Below are 15,302 nucleotides of genomic sequence, written 5' to 3'. Positions count from 1 at the left end.
TCCACGTCATGGCTTTTCTTGTGCCCCTAGCATTTGCCTGCTTTTGCATTAGCACATGTGTTCTTCTGCTTCAGGAGAGCATAACCAGCTCATCACCCCAGAGAGCAGAGTCTGTTCCCTTAGGCACTGAGGTGTACACATTCCTCCACAAGCACTGTGGGGCTCTGTCCTGGGTGTGCACCAGTTGTTTTGGTGTGTGTAACTGCTGCTGCTGTCTCCTTTCTGCAGGAACATCATCACCATTGCAGTGTTTTATGCCCTGCCGGTCATCCAGCTCGTCATCACTTACCAGACAGTGAGTTTGGCTCCGTGGCTGTCCCCTCTGGCATTTAAATTTGCTCTGTGGTTGCATTGTGTAAGGATGACAATTGCAGTGAAACTGGGATCACCCAGGAGCTCTGCTCTGTCTGAGGGGCCATTTACCTAAGCTGCTCTCTCTGCACTGTGTGAGTGCTCAGCTCACCCAGCTTGCAACTCTGCTATTTTTGCTTGGGAAATGGGACTGCAGCTGTTTCCCTGCTCAGCTGATGTCTCATTTGGGTCCTGTTTCATTTTAGAGACAGAAGGAATCTGCTGTTATCTCTAAAAGACATCTGAAAGCAAATGGGGTTTGCTGTGATACGAGTAATTTCTCCTCCCTTCTCCCCACCCTTGCTATGCTGCTGTTACTCAGATATCTGCAAGCAGGTCTCTTAATGGTGGGGTTGAGAGCACACAATGTTTCCTCTGAGCACTGTTGTCAGGTTTTTGGCCTGTAGCTACACGTTGTCCTACCCATTGCAGATGTTAATTATCCCCTATGCCAGTGCTAGAGCTAGACTATATCCTGGTATATCCTGTGTACGTGCAGTGTTTGCATGAAGAAAACCCCCAAGAGTTGGAAGAATTTGCTCATATTGGGTCTCCCACTCCCTCTCTGTGCAGGTAGTGAATGTGACTGGCAATCAGGACATCTGCTACTACAACTTTCTGTGTGCTCATCCCCTTGGGGTGCTGAGGTGAGTGAACCCTACAGTCACTGTGTAATTGTCTCATGCCTCCAGAGTGTTTGTGCTGTGCACAGCTCAGGATTTTATCCTTTGCCAGGCTCACAGTAACTGCATTGATGAGACCACTGGGAGTTTAGGAGTCTGAGCTTTCTGTTTTTCTCAGCAGTGGTGCTCAGTTGCAGTGAGACCCATGCATCCAGGAACATGTGGCACCTGGATACCCCTAACAAATCTGTGGCACAGCAATGAGGTGCTCCTGTGCTCTGCTGGACACTCTCACTTGTATCCAAGGAGCAGTAGATCTGCAAAGAAGTTCAGATCAGTCCTTTCAGTGCAGCATTTCTCTAAATTAATGTGGGAGTGCAAAGAAAGTCTGGAATTGGGAATGTCTCAGAGGAAGTGTTAAATTCACTGGGGCAGGTGAGCTACTCAATCTACAGTGTCATCCAGGGCATAAAACTGGCAGTTTGTCAGATGCTGAGGTAGAGGATGGTGGAGGGGGAGAAAATTGGGTTCAGCTGATTCATGGCCCAGGGTTTGGCTTCCTTCTGCTGTGCTGCCTTTGTCTTAAACCTTCTCCTTTCCTGCAGCGCCTTCAACAACATCCTCAGCAATGTGGGCCACATGATGCTGGGCTTTCTCTTCCTCCTCATTGTGTTGCGCAGGGACATTCTCCACCGTCGGGCCATGGAGATGAAGGATATCTATACCCTGGTAGGAAGCATGATTGCATGGGACTGAGTGGAGGGAGGGAAGACAGGATGAACTCGAAAACCAGGCTGATACACAATGAGTTTCCATTTGCCTTCCTTGCTGGAGGATTGAATCATCTTCTTCTTTCCTCCTGTGCAACAGAGTCTAGGTGGGATGCTTATGTTCTTGCACACTCCCCTGGTATTTAACTACATACAGTATGTCCATACTGCTGTGGTGATCCAGGGTGGGCATGTGAAGGCAAAGAGATTAATGGAGGAACAACTCCTATTCCTGTGGTTTGTCCTCTGGTGCTCACTGCGGAGGACCTGGGACAGTGGGAGTGTCACAAGATGCTTTTGTTTATAGCAAAGTTTGATTTGTTGTGCACAGTCGAGTTCCTTCTTGGCAGTCTTGTTAGTAAGAGGGAATAGAGCTGCCTATGATAACTCAGAGGAATTTGCCTGCCTCTAGCTCTGAAGTAGAGCTGCTTGTCGCCAGAGTGTTCTGCAGTGTTCTGGGAGAGGATAGAGAACTCTGCAACTCTGTGGGCAGTGGTGTCTCCAGTGTTTCTGGAGACAAATGGCTCTATTTTCATTGGCTTTGTAGCAAGTAATGGCCTTAGTACTTTTAAGGGCCTGCTGCTTCCTACTGACTGCAGTTCTGGGTCCCCAGTCCTCACTCAGTTTTGGGCAGGATGTAGTATGGCATGAGGTACAGGACAGACATTTTCAGTCTTGTGATGTTGGTACCAAGACACTGAGGTCTTAGACCAGAAGTTTCAACATGATTAGCCTGGGTGGATTCACCTGGCTGTGCCATGTGTCTAAATCCAGAGCCTGTGCTTGTGCACAGCAAACTGTGCTGCCCTGCTGGCTGAAGGATGTGTGTAGGAGTTGAAGGATGAAGTGATGGAGAGTGGAAGGTCATCTGTCATCAGGGCAGTGAGGGTACTTATTCTTCAGATCTGTTCTTTTCCAGGACTATGGGATCCCAAAGCATTTTGGTCTCTTTTACGCCATGGGCATCGCTCTGATGATGGAAGGGGTGCTCAGTGCCTGTTACCATGTCTGCCCTAATTACTCCAATTTCCAGTTTGGTAAGCTGAGTTTCCTGTCTCCTTTTGAGCTGGAGCTAGGAATTACTGTGCTCTGTCTCCTGCTGAGTTGCTGACATTTCCCATCCTGTTACCCTTGCAAACCTCCTTGGAGCCTGCCTGTTTCAAAGGTCAGTCAGGAGGCAGTCAGGCTTTGGATGCTGGGGACTAACATGTGTCAGCTGCCTCCCCAGTCCTTGGGACTCTTGTAGTGCACTGCTGGCAGGATCTCCCTTTGCTTTTGCAGTTCAGTGCTTGAAGGTAATAAATGCACAGCCTGAGCAGCAGTGTGTTGAAACATAGGAACCCTCTGTGACATCGCTGTGGAAATTTTGCTCTGTGGACTCCTTTGCCTTCCTGGGGAGTAGAAGACTCAGGCAGGTTCTTGTCTGTGAGTGTGAATATCTGATGAGAGTGAGGCTCTTTTCAGTGGTGCCCAGTGACATAACAAGAAGCATTGTGCAAAAATTAAACCACAGGAAACTCCATCTGAACACAGGATTTTTTTTGGTTTTTTTTTTACTTCCATTGAGGGTGGTCAAAGTCTGAACAGATTTCCTGGAGAGGTTGGAAATTCTTCTGTGGAGATATTCAAAGCCTGACTGGACATGGTCCTGGACAACCTTCTCATTGCTGACCTTGCTTAAGCAGGGGTTGTTTTACCAGTGACCTCCAGAGGTCACATCCAGCCTCCACCATTCTGTGATCCCCTGCCTGTTTCTGTGCTGCACTGTGGGCACTTACTTGCTGATTGCCAGGAGTTTTTGTTGCCCTAGAGCATGGCAGACGTACTGCAAGATGGCAGAGCATGAAGTGCTGTACAATATAGTGCAGCGTCAGGGGTTTGTGCCTGCCAGCCTTGGGTTTGGCCCTGCTGCTGCACTGCTTTGTGTGCACTCGGAGCATCTTTCTTGGCCCACTGGCAGCACCTGTTTTCACTGGTTGTTGTGCTCCTTCCACAGACACCTCCTTCATGTACATGATCGCAGGGCTGTGCATGCTCAAGCTCTACCAGACCCGCCACCCCGACATCAACGCCAGCGCCTACTCTGCCTATGCCTCGTTTGCTGTGGTGATCTGCCTGGCTGTCCTTGGAGTGGTATGGCTCCCTCTTACCTTCCTGCTTCTCTGGGAAGGAGATGATGTGACTGGGATCATAGATTAAGTGGGCAAATGACTGCTGAAAGCAGCAGAGTAGGGAAAGAGTGTGTGAAGCAGCTGTTAGTGTTGGAATTCCTGGTTCTCTTGGGTTTTCCTTCTCCCTTTCCGTGGTGTTTCAGGAAGGGGAAGAGCAGAGCAGTTTTCTGTAGGTGGCCCTTTCTGCTATTTGCCTACCACACACCGTGCTTCCCAAGAGGAGAAATTCATGCACCCAGGTGTCTGTGTCCTGGAACATAGGTAGTCTTCCTGAGCAGGAGGACTCATGTTTTTGGGGAATGGGGTGAGGCTGGCTGAGGTTCCAAGAGAGTAAGTATCTTGTACCTAATTGCTTGTGCCTATTTCTCTGCTTTGGAAAACTCCATGTTGTTGGGCACAACTCCTGCCATTGGCCCTCCAATCTCTGGAGAGAGGTGCAGGGCTAGGATAATGTCTGAGAGGCTCCCAGGCAAATATCTGGAGTATCTGCCTATGGAAGGGCACTGGAGCAGAGAGAATTACCAGAGTTGATGGACTGGTATGGGGCTTTGCCTGCTAGTTCACAGCATTGTAAATATTGAGCTGAGCCTGCCTCAGTCCCCATCCTGTCCTTTACCTTGCAAGTCTCTGCTTCCCTTCTTTTGAAGGACTCATTTTCATTCATCAGTAACCAGGCAAAATCCATTGAATTCTTGCTCTGGAGTAGCAGCTAGATCCCGTTGGGCTGTCAGCCCCTCACTACCAATTGATTCTGCAAAGGTCTCTGGGTGGGAGGCTCTGGGATAAGGCATGCAGGAGCAGCTGGTGAACTTGGGACTTCCCAAGAATCTCTTGGTAAGTGTGGTAGATCTTGACAGCCAGGTTCAAAACACTGGGGCTTTATTATGGGTTGCTGTATCTCCTCTTGTGGAATGCTTTGAAGCTGTTCAGTGGAGCTTATAAGCTGCATGTCTCCCTTGCTCTGTTCAGGTGGGGGTGACTTTTCTGCTTGTTTTTTGGTGGTTTGGTTTTTTTCCCCTCCACACAGAGGGAAAAGTTAAGGCAAGTGCTTGGCCTCAGGGAAGGGGAGCACTCACAGCTGGATGGCAGATCAGAGTTTCTGGTCTCCTTAATATATAACTGAAAAATTAAAGTTTTAATATAGCATTAGTCTGCACTTGTAGGTCACTTCCAGTCTGTAAATAAAATGAAAGTGTACGGTAGGAGCAAGTGACTGCAGAGCAGTTTTGTCCTTTTTGGTCTACAGTACACTTACCAGAGTAATGATTGGTTCCATGACTGCCTTTGTGAAAATGCAGCTCCTGGCCAGAGAGCTGCTGCTCAGCTCAGCAGAGAGAGCTCACCTGGCCTGGGTGTGCCTGCATTTTTGCTCCCTGGAGCAGCTGCTGTCCTTCCAAGCTGCCATTCTTATCTGAAGGAACATTCAGAAAGAACAGTCTTCTCTCCAGAATGCTGTCTTGGTTGAGGGGAAAAAACCCAAAATGTTTACCCACAAGCGGGGGAGGGGGCCTTCTCCACAATAATCACGCCACTCTTCATAAATTTAAGGAAAAAAGGAATTTAATACAAGAAGGATAGCTGTTCTTAACTGCTATATATAAACAGACTAGTGCAAACCGCTTCCCCAACACCACAAGAAAAAGGAAAAAAACAACAACAAAACCCAGCAGGTTTTCCTCCAGGAGGAAAGTTATACTTAAGCAGTGTCAAATGTCACAGTCCGGCTGGCTGCGGAGTGAGTTCCCAGTAGTTCCCAGTCCCTCTCCAGCGAGACAGACGAGTGGTTAGCTCTCAGATGAACTCTGTGTCTCTTGTCCCAGATGAAGGAAAAAGAAAGCTGAAAGTGGGGAACCACCACGTGTCCTGCGAAAGCAGCAGCACACCTCTCTCTCCCTGGTCACTGCCCCAGCCGGGGCGGGCAGGCCGTGACGCTGCAGACGGTGGTCAGACTGGAACAGAGGCCGGGATCCCAGATGCAGGAACCAGGAGAAACAGCCACGGCGAGGAGAAAAGCAGCGTCTCAGCCAGAAGCCCCAGCAGTAGCCAGCAGAGCAGCTTCCCTCCTCCGCAGCCCCCGCTCCCCCGTTCCGCAGAGCTAAAAAGGGAAAGATGTCCACCAAAACAAAAGAGACAAACCTGCCCCCATCCAAGTGATCAGCAGTTAACTACTTCTTTTGTTAACTGCTGGCATGGGCAGTTAGTGGCAGGGGAGAGAATTTACGTAATAATCCCAAACTACAACAAATGCTGAGCATCTCTTGCCTTGCTGGACTTCGTTTGAATTTATAGATCTGTTTTCAAGTGGGTACATTTAGGGTTTTCTTTTCTGTGTTCAGTGAGGTTATCTAATGTCCTGTGGTGATACAGGTCAGGAAGGAATCGTCTTGCTGGAGCAGGGCTGAGTTTGCTTTTAACATGTCTCTGCTTTCAGGTATTTGGGAAAAATGACATGTGGTTTTGGGTTGTTTTCTCGATGATCCATGTCTTGGCCTCGCTGGCTCTCAGCACCCAGATCTACTACATGGGCCGCTTCAAGATGGGTAAGTGCTGTGACTGATCCATCTTCTCTAGGGTGTGCAGGTGCCTCCTGTCCTCACCTGTGTGTCACCTGTGCAGTGTGTCTGTCAGCACAGTCCTGTGGCCCATGGTCTGTGTTACCCTGTCCTTTCATCCATCTGATTCTCTTCCTGCCCTCTGAAGTCCTTGTGCTACTGCTTCCCAGACCAGTGGGAATCAGCAGGACCTGTGTGCTCTGTGGTAGCAGGAGAGCTGGGCTCTGAGAGAGCCTGTCCTTCAGCTACATCTCTCATTAGTGCTGTACTCAGAAAAGTGAGCTACACCCTGTCGTGGGGGAGGGGGAGAGGGAGAGGGTCTGGTGGGGAACCTGGCCTTGTGCTCTGCTTACAAACCTATTTCTCCTTCCTCTCTTCTGCTCCTGTCTGCCTCAGATGGCCCTGACTCAGGTAACTGCAGCTGTCCTTTTTCTCTGCTGAGCTGATTGTGCAGCAGCCACTGATTGCATGGATGTGTGCAGGGCTAGGGATTGCATGGATATGTGTGTGGGGAGACAGGCTCCTGTACCACCTGGGGGCAGCTCTCCAGAAGTGAAACCACTTTGCCAGCAGCACTGCCAGTCCTGCTCCTTGGCAGAAAAGGGGTGATATAGCACAGGAGAGCTCTGATCTTGGCACGGGGGCCTTTTCAAGCTCTCATTTATTGCTAAAGAAGGGCATGTGTGTGCCTGTATGTCTGTCCCTCTCCACTGCCACTGACAGCTCTGAAGGGAAGCTTCTGCAATGATTTTGAGAGCCAGAGGGTCTTCAGTGCACTCTGCCTGTTTAGGACTCTCTAAGGGCTGTGGGATCTGTGCTATTTTCTTGCTCTGGCACCTTGTTCCATGGAAGGTGCAAGGTGCTTTTCCCCCCTGCTGCACACACACTTCTCTCTTCCAGAGATGGGGTTGCAAAGCTGGCCTGTTTACATGTACAGAAGGGCCTGTTTGACTTCTGGGCAGTGCTAGTGTCAAAGTTTTGTGGTTTGGGGGGGTTGGGTTTTTATTTTTTGGCGGGGAGGATGGGATTTAACTTGTTCTGCCAAAGGCCATCCACATCCTGTGGTGGCTGTCCTGCTCAGCACAGACTGTTCCCAAAGGGCAAGAAATGAATCTGCTGACACCTTGGGTTCGCTGTCAGCTGGTGGGTGTCCATGTCTTTACCCACAGGCATTTTGGAGCTCACTCTGCTGGCTGTTGTGGCTTTTTATGCTCTTCTTTGACAGACTTGGGCATATTTCGACGAGCAGTGATGGTGCTGTACACGGACTGTATCCAGCAGTGCAGTCGGCCAATGTACATGGTAGGTGATTTCTCAGCAGCTCTCAGCAATTGCTCACCTTTTAGGCAATGTGCAGAGGAAGGAGGTTGGGCTGTTTGCAAAAGTGATGTTCCTCTCTTCCCTTCTTCTCCCTCCCCCAGAATGGTTGGGTAAGTGTACGATCTCTGCTGGAGTGGTTACCCCCAACCTCCAGACTTCCCCTGCTCTCAGACTTGGTGAATAAAACATCAAAGCAAAGGTGATACAAGCATGACAGAATTTGCCTTCACACTTGCTCTCTGGGGGCATCCATTCAGAGGAATGGGTAGGAGGCTCTGTGCAGTGCAGCCTCTCTGGGGAAGCCTCTCTGGTTTTGGCTCTGTGGCTTAAGCAAAAGCAATTGCCATTTCTTCAGCACCTCGGGGCAGACAGTAAAAAAGTAAGGAAGGCTGTTACCTTCTGTCCCACTGATTGCTTCCTTATTGGCAGAGTGCTAATTAGGGCTTGAAGCGAAATGGGGTTTTTCTCCATAAGCATCCTTTTTCTTTCTTTTTTTTTTTATTCTCCCACCTCTGAATAAGCAACCTTGCTCCACTCAGGCATGAAGTAAGCCTGAAATAGCTGCATCCTGAAAGCAGCTGTAAACATAAATGCACATGCCTCACAGATGTAATCCTTCTGCTTGCTGCAGAAGGACTTTAGATTATGGTGATATGGGAGAATAAAGAGCTCTCTGAATATATGCAGGATGCTGTCCAAAGCTTCCCCTGCTGCCTCTTTCAAGCAAGTCCTTGCTCTCTGCAGTAATTTTTCTATAAAACGGTGGGAGGGAAGGCATCGAACTAGAAAGACAGTAGAAACAGTCAGAGGATTTGCAGCCTCCTGAGGCTGATCCCTTAAGTGCTGAGCTTGTTCTTTTTTAGATGTTCAGTCTCTTTCCTGCAACACAAAATTCGTGAGGGCCAGAGCAGTTTCCATCTGGTAAAAGCACCCGTGGAGGAAACTACAGAGCCAGGTGCACGTATGTTTGCAGGAACAGACTCCACATCCTCACATAATGATATCCTGAATTTCTGAGGCAGTCGCCTCTTTTTGTGTACCCTTCTGATTCCATATGATCATTAGTGTCTTTCCTCCAGGACAGGATGGTGCTGCTCATTGTTGGAAACCTGGTCAACTGGTCCTTGTAAGTGGGGGCATGTTGGTGTCCTGTGTGTTTGGGTAGGTGGGGCAGCAGGATTCGGTCCTGGCACACAGGTGGCCTGGAGCAGTGGGGAAATGCAGCAGTGTCTGTGGAATAATCCTGTGCTGGGGCCCTTCTGACACGTTTTGGCAGGGAGCTGGATCTGAGGAGTGCTGCCAGTAGCCAGATCCATAGGATACAGTGCAGCACTACAGAACTATGTGAGGCATCCCTAAGTGTCTCAGCTGGAATTGTCTCTTGGCTTGTGTCTGAGCAAGCTTTCGTAGGGTTGACTTGGTACTGTGTTGCTGTGTTGTGCAGTACACCTGCTTCCCACATAGCTGGGAAGTCTCTGGCACAACCAAGGTGCCAAGGAAACCTGACAGAGTCTGGTCTGAGTCTACTCAGAGAGCATAGCTGAACAGTAACAGTATGGGAGGGATCAGCTCTTAGATGAGACCTAAAAGTGTTGCCCCAGTCTCTTGCTTGTCACTAAAATTGCTTCTCAGGGACATGCGTTCTACCAAATGTACAGTTCTGAGGCCAGCTCCTACCCAGTGAGATGTTTGGCCATGGATTGGAAGCAACCCAGGGCCTTTCACTGTCCTCTGTGGTCTCAGTTGCTTCAGCAGCTGACCATGGCTGAGTTTCCTTGGCTGGGGGCAGAGGCAAACAGCGCATTTCCTCCAGGGCATTGGGAGGCTGTGGCAGTGTTGCTGTGTCCTATGGTCTCTGGGGCAGTAGGTGGCTGTCATTTTTGGGGGTATACTTTGTCCCAATGAAAGAGGCTGTCTGATGTCCCTTCTTCCCTCTCTCTCAGTGCTATCTTTGGGCTCGTGTATCGGCCCAGAGACTTTGCCTCCTACATACTGGGAATCTTCATCTGTAACCTACTGCTGTATCTGGCTTTCTACATCATCATGAAGGTATGGGGTGCTTGTCTCCTAAGGGGAAGGGGTGGGCCTCTTTTCTGGCTGCATTTTGGGTTCCTGTGGTGCTGTGGAGGGATATGGAGGGACCTTTCTGGGGATCAGGGTGGGACAAGGTGTTGGGGAGGGATGGTGTGTAGCCATTTCAGGGGTGGGTGGGGTGGGCAGCCCTTCACAGGTACAGGTGGTGTGTCAGTCCTGTGTGTGGCTCTGTGCCCTGGGAAGAATCTGGGGTGTGTTGTGAGGCTGTCTACCTGTCTGCAGCTCCGCAGCTCTGAGAAACTCCTGCCCATCCCCATGTTCTGCATTGTGGCCACAGCAGTGGTGTGGGCAGCCGCCCTCTACTTCTTCTTCCAGACTCTCAGCAGCTGGGAGGTAAAGTTCCCCTTTTACTGGCCTTCTGTCCATCTCTGTGTCTTGTCATCTTTCCTATCTGTTGTTCGTTTTGCACAAAAAATACTTTGTAGAAGAGTCTTGGGCGGCTCATGGAGAGCTGAAAGGGTTTAACTTGTTCAGCAGACTGTGAAGGGGGCATGGGCAGCTATGCTGAGCCAAAAATGACGGTATGCATGTAGCTGTGTAGAGACTATTTATGAACCAGGTGATGTGGAGGTGACTGGTCTTCACCAGGGAACAGAGGAAGGGTTGGGGACCTGAAAGCAAAACTGGCTGAATCCTGACCAGTGCTGGATGGAAGACTTATCCCTGGAGCAGATGACCAGTGGGGAGTAACCTGCCTGAGATTGTGAGGGCTCTCCATGACCTGTGAGGCTATTAAATCCTGATTTCCATTTCCATGGAAGTGAGGGGCTTGCTGCAGGGTGGTCTGGTGGAGGCTGTGCAGCTTGTGCTTTGCAGAACCTCAGATGTGGAGAGCAGAAGGTTCGCCCCAGCTGTAAGCTCTGGCCCGAGATCCATTTTCAGGTCCAAGTACAGCATTGTATTCTTGTCCTGCCCTCGCTCTATGTCTGTCCAGTGTAGCACCTTTTCCTGGTTGGGCTTGGAGGGCTAAGACGAGGTGATCTTCAGAGGGTCCAGTGTGACCATAGGGGCCCTGTGTGAATGGATATCAGGTCCTGACCCTCTGCCTGCTCCCCCAGGAGACTCCAGCAGAGTCCCGGGAAAAGAACCGGCCATGCATCCTGCTGGGCTTCTTTGATGACCATGATGTCTGGCACTTCCTCTCTGCAGCTGCCTTGTTCTTCTCATTTCTGGTGAGTCCTTCCTGAGCCTCCCACTCTGCTGTATGGCCTCGTCCCCTCCTCTTCCATCTTGTCCCCCTCTATCCACATGGCCCCCATGGGGGTGCCCAAACTCCTTTGCTTGGCTCTACCTCCAGACAGCCTTCACAGTGGGATACTCCTTGTCAGTGAAATCAGGCTTTCTCCTTTGCCTTGTTTCTCTCCCTGTGCCTCCTGGCCTCAAATTCCTCTGGGGCTGTGGGTCACACAGCTGTTGTGGGGAAGCTGAGAGGCTGCTGCTGTGGCTCATGGATTTATGCAGACCTCCCAAGAAAGCAAGACCCAAAGGTCTGAACAGTAGACCTGCTTGGCCAGCAAGACCTAAATCTGCCTTGCACTTTCCTCCTCAGGTCCTGCTGACCCTGGATGATGACCTGGATACGGTGCGCAGGGACAAGATCCCAGTGTTCTGAGTCCCCAGGGGACAGGTGTCCCAAACTGCTCAGCCAAAGGCACCGGGCCACTGGTGTCTGTGGGGAATGAGCCTGCTTCTGTGGCCAAGAATGCAGGAGGAGCAGGGGAGACATCCCACAGCAAGCATGAAGGGGTGCTGTGGTAACTGAGACAGGACCAGGAGGGAAGACCATGTTTTCTCCTTTCCCACCACATCTCTGGGCAGGCACAACTCAGCGGCCACAGCTGGTGCACTGCCCTCCGGCTCGTTGGAACAGTGGGTGCTGGAGCCAGTAAGGGGGGAGGAAACGGGAGGTGCGTTTGAGACCTTTGCTTCCCTTACTGCTGCTGATGGGCTGCCCTTCCCCTCTGGTGAGCAGGCCTGAGAAGGGCAATGCAGCTCCTCCTGTGCTGGGAGCTGATGCCCTCGGAGAGTCTCTTCGGCAGCACAGGGAGAGCATTTGGTTCCTGTCCTGCAGCCACTGAGAGAGCTAAGGACTGTAAACGGAGGTGGCAGTGGGAGGACTGTTTTCTTCTTTCTGTTGGAGAGATTCCTCTGGTAGCTGGTGGGGAGCCACAATAACAAGCCTGGTGTTGGAGGGAGATGGTGGACTAGAGCTGCCCAGGAGTGCTCTGCCAGAGCCGTGCTCTTCCAGCCTCTCTCACTCAGTCCTGTTGAACATCCACACTTCCTCTGGCAGCTCCGGCACTGGCTGTCAGTGCAATGGTCTCCGTCACGGCACTGGAAGTGCTGTCCTCAAGCAAACCTAAGAGAGATGGTGCAGCGAAGCCACAACCTTGTGTCCTGGGCAGCCCCTTGGCTCCTGGTGTGTGCCTTGCCACAGGGGCAAGATGGAACAAGAGTGTTGTCCAGCAGCCCCAGAATTTCACCTTCCACACGTCTGCTTTGGACAAACTTGTAAAAGCAGGTTCCCTTATGGGCCAGGAGTGTGGAGGAGGTTTGGAGACTGTTGGGGTTGAGCTCTTCAGCTAAACATCTGGACCAAACTTTCTTGTCCAACTTTTCTGCATCTGAAATAACTTTTTTAATGGCTTCTGCATTCTTTCAGATTGCTTGGTTATTTAAAAAATAAGGTGTGAATTACTTCAGACCTTGCATATAAAATGGGACTTGTTTTGCTAATTTTGAATAAAAAGAGTGTTCTTTCAGGCGTGCTGTCCTTAACCTTGCCATTTTCTGAGCATTTTTACTTCAGTGTATGTGCATGTACCCAGTGATGAAAAGGTTTAATTCCACCACTTCTTACTAAAACAGACAACTATGGTCGTTTTACTCCAAGAGTCTGTATCTCCTTGAATAGTTTTGCACCAGATGATTTATTTTTTTTTTAAGTTGGAGTTTGTTGAAACGGTCAATAAAATGAATGTTCCTGGTTCCCTGCTTTGCAGGTTGATCTGAATTCTTGCTCCAGCTATCAGCAGCAGCAAGAGAACAGCTGGGGCAGAAGGTGTCACACAGCTGCTGTCATCCCTGGGACCTCTGCAGACATTTCCTCAGATTAGGTGTAGGTGACCTGCTTGTTCTCTTACAATTGCCTTTGTGAGGCTAAACAGAGGGAAGAACAGACACTCGTGTCATGTAGGCCTTTTGGCAGAGTGGAGAGAGCGCTGGAGGAGGAATGACACAGGAGGCTGCCAGCCATTATCTTCCCAGGCAGAGCTGTGCTGCTCTGGAGTGTAGCTGTGTTTCAGGCAGGGCTTGCCAGAGCTGCAGAAGGTGGAGGTGGTCCTGGTGTGCTGTGTTGTATGACAGTGCTTTGGGCTTGACTCACAGGTTTGCCGTGCACAGTAGAGTTGTGAATGTTTCATCCTTGAACTCTGAGGCTGGTTGCAAAGTGTGAGCTTCCCTTCCTTAACAGTATCAGTGGAGGCTGCAGGGAAAGGGGTGACACTTGTTTTTGTGTGAGTAGCACCAGCAGAGAAGTATCAAGCTGAGGATAGTCCACATTTTCCTTCAGCCACTCAGCAGCCCTGCCATATGTTTTTGGTGTATCTTAAGTGGCTGAATCCAATATTAGCCACATGGGCTTGCCTGCAGCTTTCTTTTCCTTCCCACGAGGAAGCACTGCCAAGAAGTCAGGGGTGCAAAAATCACAAACAAAAAACAACTCAAATCGTTACTGCTGAGTGCAGCAAGACTGAGCTGTCCCTATGGGGTACTCTGCATAGGACTGTGGTGCTCTGTCTTGCCCAGCATGGTTATAAATATGCTATGCAGATGGAACCACCTGGGTTTCTGTACCCAGGAAACATAGGAACATTTGACCTGACAGCGTTTTTGTAACAACTCTGTGCTGCCCTCCTTGCAAATTCAAGGGCCACTGTAGGAGTCCCCAGTGCCAGACTGAAGGGCTTGTGTGCCCTCAGATTTGTCTGGTGTTGGACACACATTTTTGTAAAAGATCCTACTTCTCCCTGTGTCTTTCATAATCTGTAGTCTCAGACTTTGTTCCAAGCTGGTATTTGCTTCTAGCAGGAAGCTGGTTCTCTTCTCTATATCAGAATGTGAGAAAAAAATTAATGTTGAACAGCAGGTGGAAGGCTCAGTGTAGGAGGTAGAACAGCATATGGGCTCACTGAGCTAAGCAGAGATGAGCACAGTATGTGACGGGTAAGGTAACAGCAGTGAGGGAGAGAGAGTTTGGAGAAGCCCAGAGAACTGTGCAGAACTAGCAAGAAAACCGTGACAGAATTAACTGTAAGAAAAGGCACCTCAAGTCTGAGAGATGGGAGGAAAGGTTAGAATCGTCTCCCTGCTGCTTCTGTGCTTCCAAACTGATGCGTCAATTATTTCTTATTTCCTCTTAGTTTTGCCCTGCCTTCTGGTTTGTGTTTGTACCTCAGTTCTCCCACCTAGTGGCTGCAGGGCTCAGCCTCACCTCGATGGCTCTGGCTGCTGGGGGATGTGGCTGGGCAGCTCTGCCTCCCAGCTGTCCTGGGCACACTCGGCTGTGCTGCCCTCGCACCTGAAATGCGGCTTGTCTTTGCTGTCCTCCAGGCCATTGCTTCAGGGGAGAAGGAATAGCTCACTGGGTGTGTGGGGCACTCTCATTTAACCATCTGCAGGTCATTGTTTTCTCACCTTTCTCTGCTCACTAAGGGTCAGAGGTGTAGAGGGAGAGAGCAGCATTGTGGAACTGTTTGGGGGGAGGTGGGTGGGACCTTTCTGCTGCCAGGTGGCCAGTAGTGGGGGGTCCCTGCTTCCCCCATCACTCATCCCTCCTATGCACATTCCCTGCATAAACTGCTGTCACAGATCTTGAAAGGCAAACAAATGGTTCACTTTGCTGGTGAATCCGCTCCTCAGCTCACTGATGTGAGGGGCTGTGAGGAGCCCTGGAATACCTAAGCTTTCTGCAGTTTGTTAATCAATACTCAGGCTCATTTGCCAAGTCATGAGCTTTGTTTGATGTCTTCATAAAAAAAAGAGCTGCTAGGACAAGTCTATATAATTTGCATTACATCTTCTACAACATCTGCCCCAGGCTGCGTAACATTTTCCTCAATAAAAGCCAGTGCGGTGCTGTGGATGGGTCTCACAATTTTGGGTGGTGCATGGCCAGAAAGCTGCTGCTGAGCAGTCTCTGCTTTCCCTCCCCTGTAGCAATGTGACTGTTGACTGTACCTTGCTCTTCTCTTTCCACAGCTTCTGGGCACCTGAAGGTGTCTCTCCTCTCCCCCAGCTCTGTTGCCTTAAGCCACATAGAGGATCATGATTCCATTATTGAATCATGGATTGGTTTGGGTTGGAAGGGACCTTAAAAAGTCATTTAGTTCCAACACCTCCCACTACACCAGGTTGCTCAAA

The 15,302-nt window shown here is 50.1% G+C and overlaps 1 protein-coding gene across 2 annotated transcripts in view; it reads left to right on the top strand.

The window, feature by feature from the left end:
• The window catches only part of SIDT1 (SID1 transmembrane family member 1), a 43,126-nt gene extending 30,250 nt beyond the window's left edge, over positions 1-12,876 (top strand). The window contains exons 14-26 of one of the 2 annotated variants that reach the window (XM_071559710.1): positions 229-295; positions 925-998; positions 1,580-1,703; positions 2,664-2,781; positions 3,741-3,877; positions 6,347-6,455; positions 6,864-6,878; positions 7,693-7,769; positions 8,867-8,913; positions 9,731-9,836; positions 10,104-10,214; positions 10,940-11,053; positions 11,431-12,876. In XM_071559710.1, the coding sequence (XP_071415811.1) occupies positions 229-295; positions 925-998; positions 1,580-1,703; positions 2,664-2,781; positions 3,741-3,877; positions 6,347-6,455; positions 6,864-6,878; positions 7,693-7,769; positions 8,867-8,913; positions 9,731-9,836; positions 10,104-10,214; positions 10,940-11,053; positions 11,431-11,493 (1,162 nt within the window). In that variant the 3' untranslated portion in view covers positions 11,494-12,876. The remainder of the gene's footprint in view (positions 1-228; positions 296-924; positions 999-1,579; positions 1,704-2,663; positions 2,782-3,740; positions 3,878-6,346; positions 6,456-6,863; positions 6,879-7,692; positions 7,770-8,866; positions 8,914-9,730; positions 9,837-10,103; positions 10,215-10,939; positions 11,054-11,430) is intronic. The other variant, XM_071559719.1, reaches the window with a different exon arrangement.
• The last annotated feature ends 2,426 nt before the right edge of the window (positions 12,877-15,302 follow it).

This window comes from Pithys albifrons, chromosome 1, assembly GCF_047495875.1.
Source record: "Pithys albifrons albifrons isolate INPA30051 chromosome 1, PitAlb_v1, whole genome shotgun sequence".
NCBI classification, from domain to species: domain Eukaryota; kingdom Metazoa; phylum Chordata; class Aves; order Passeriformes; family Thamnophilidae; genus Pithys; species Pithys albifrons.
This window is presented reverse-complemented; position numbering and strand designations above follow the sequence as displayed.